Consider the following 2,969-nt stretch of genomic DNA (forward strand, 5'->3'; position numbering starts at 1 on the left):
TTTTTTTTTTTTTTGCTTATGTGGTGCTGAGGAATAGAACCCAGGACCTCAGGCATGCAAGGCAAGCGTTCTACCACTGAGCCACCTTCCCAGCCCCTGAAAAAGCTTTTTCTTAAACTTTAGTATTGTTAAGTAGAAAAGCGCTCTTAAGTTTCTTACTCTCTATTGTGGTAAAGGTAAATTTTTATGTTTCATATTTTTAACTTGCCAGAAGCCTGAAGTTATTCACTCTGTTAGTAACTAGATTTTTTTCTTTTGTTCTTTCTCTGGTTCTGAGGGTCTAACTCAGGGCCTTGAACATGCTAGATGAGCATTCTACTAGGTGGTTACATCCTTAGGGCTTGTAAATTAGCATTTTTGATCATTGTTAAGGTTATTGATCCTCCTTTATCAAAAGTCTTTTTTTTATTTGATTCTCTGTGAAGATACTGGCTTTCTTCGTAGAACTTCTACTTGATCACTTTTGTTAGGTAACCTAGATGTATTTGTTTAAGGATGGATTTGTTTAATGTTTCTGTAGTATTAAACTTATTCTAAAGCTTGTGATATATTTTTAATGAAGAGGCTAACATTTAACCTTTTTCAATCTATTTCTACCCAAAGTTGTAAAGAATACCGAAATGCCTTAGAAGAATTGTCTAAAGCAACTCTGTGGAACAATGCTGAAGAAGGGCTTCCAACAAATAGGTGATTCATAATTGACTAAAGTCTATTTTAATTTAGCTGTCTCATCATTTTTATATCTTTTTGCTTTTGTTATAACATATGATCGATTTGATCCAGATAATGGCATTTATTTTAACTAGTAATCAAGACAATAAAATTTAAGTATGACTAGTCTTTAGTCTCTTGCTTTTCTGCCAATTGACGTACATATTACAAGTTTAAACTTATGTCACTTTTGAAAAGAAAGTAAGTTATTATTTTTATTTAAAATTAGAAAATTAATGCAATTAATATACTGCTGCATGGCTTTATAATTTTAGGTGTCTGAATTTTCTATAGTAACTAAAAATCCTAATATTTTAAAAGTGCTCAAAAGAGTTATTTTAGATATTTAGTATTTTAGAATGAAGTGGTTAAAGACTCATTACTAAAGTAGATTTTTCCAACTGTATTAAATTGACAAAATAAAAGTTAATATGGATAATTTGGAGAAAATAAAAATTGATACTTTCATAATTGACTTGTGGGTACTTACATAATTCTAATGGCAGTGGGGGAATATTACAAAGATGCTTTTGTGCATCTTGCATTCATCTTTATAATTATAGTATTTTACTTTCCAGTAGATATTTTAAGACTTTTTCTTCCATGTTATAATCTATATTTATCTAAGTTATAAATCAGAGAATTTATATTGTGGGAGGGATTAGTTGAGGGGTAGATTCGTGCAGGAATTAGTATATTTGCTATTTCGTGTCTGAATAGTTTAAAATCAATCTTCCCTTTGCTTTTCATTTTAGTGTTTTAGATAGCAGACCAAAGAGTAGCAGCCCTATTAGATTACCTGAAATGAGTGGAGGACAGACAAATCGTACAGCAGAAGCAGAACCACAACCAAGTAAGTTTACAAATGTATAAATACTTTCTGTTTCTTTTATTTATGATTATGAATGTCATTCATTAAATGAATTTAAACATATTTGAATATTCATTTTCCATATGTCTTACCTTTCATCTTTTTTACCTTAAGTATAGGTTCAAATTATTGAATTTTAAATTCCTAAAAGCTACTTAGTGTATGTAAAAAAAGGAGGAATCTGTTTTTTGAGAACTTAAAGTTTAGAACATTATATGATAGCATATAATCTATAACCTGATTATATCTCTTAACCTATGAAATGTAATTGCAACTTACATGTTCAATTTTATAGTGTTATTGGCACTATCAAAGTAAATTGTTACATATTACCTCCTTTATTTTCCACTATAACCATATAAGGATTATTTGACATAACTCCATTGCAGAAAGTTAAGAATTAGACTAACTTGCCTTTGATTTATTGCAACAAATCAAAGACTAGATAAGTGGAATTCAGCAAACTGAAGAATTTCTGCATGGCAAAGGACATAGCTAGCAAGATAAATAGAAAACCTACAGAATGGGAGAAGATCTTTCCTAGATATGCATCAGACAAAGGCCTCATGTCTAAAATATACTTAGAGCTCAAAAAATTAAACCCTTCCAAAAACAAATCTTCAAAGAAACAACAACCCAATTAATAAATAGGCTAAAGACTTAAAGAGAAGCTTCTCAGAAGAAGCAAGAATGGCCAATAAATACATGAAGAGATATGGCCATAAAAGAAATGCAAATTAAAACATTGAGATTCTACTTCACCCCAGTCAGAATTGGCCATTATAAAGAAAACTAGTAACAGATTCTGGTGGGGATGTGGCCAAAAGGAAATGCTACACTGTTTGTGGGAATGTAAACTTGTAAACTTGTTCAGTCACTCCAGAAAGCAGTATGGAGGTTCCTCAAAAGACTAAACATAGAGCTTCCCTATGACCCACCATTTCTACTCCTGGGCATTTATCCAGTTGACCACAAACCAGGCCACACTAAAGCCACTAGCATAACCATGGCCAAGATATGGAATCAACCCAGAAGCCCTTCAGTGGACGAATGGATCACACACACACACACACACACACACACACACACACACGAATCCTATGCTTACACACACACAAAAATCTGGAATCCTATGCTTCCATCAGAAAGAATGATATTGCCCCATTCGTAAGGAAATAGAAAGACTTAAAAAAAAATACACACACACACACACACACACACACACACTGGAATCCTATGCTTTCATCAGAAAGAATGATATTGCCCCATTCATAAGGAAATAGAAAGACTTTAAAAATACACACACACACACACACACTGGAATCCTATGCTTCCATCAGAAAGAATGATATTGCCCCATTCATAAGGAAATAGACTTTAAAAAATA

At 32.2% G+C, this 2,969-nt stretch overlaps 1 protein-coding gene across 1 annotated transcript in view; it reads left to right on the top strand.

Moving 5' to 3' along the window:
* The window catches only part of Pikfyve (phosphoinositide kinase, FYVE finger containing), an 81,165-nt gene that overhangs the window by 67,318 nt on the left and 10,878 nt on the right, over positions 1–2,969 (top strand). The window contains exons 31-32 of the mRNA XM_013016748.1: positions 604–687; positions 1,467–1,564. Of these exons, the coding sequence (XP_012872202.1) occupies positions 604–687; positions 1,467–1,564 (182 nt within the window). The remainder of the gene's footprint in view (positions 1–603; positions 688–1,466; positions 1,565–2,969) is intronic.

Source organism: Dipodomys ordii, unplaced genomic scaffold, assembly GCF_000151885.1.
Source record: "Dipodomys ordii isolate 6190 unplaced genomic scaffold, Dord_2.0 Scaffold1, whole genome shotgun sequence".
Lineage (NCBI taxonomy): Eukaryota > Metazoa > Chordata > Mammalia > Rodentia > Heteromyidae > Dipodomys > Dipodomys ordii.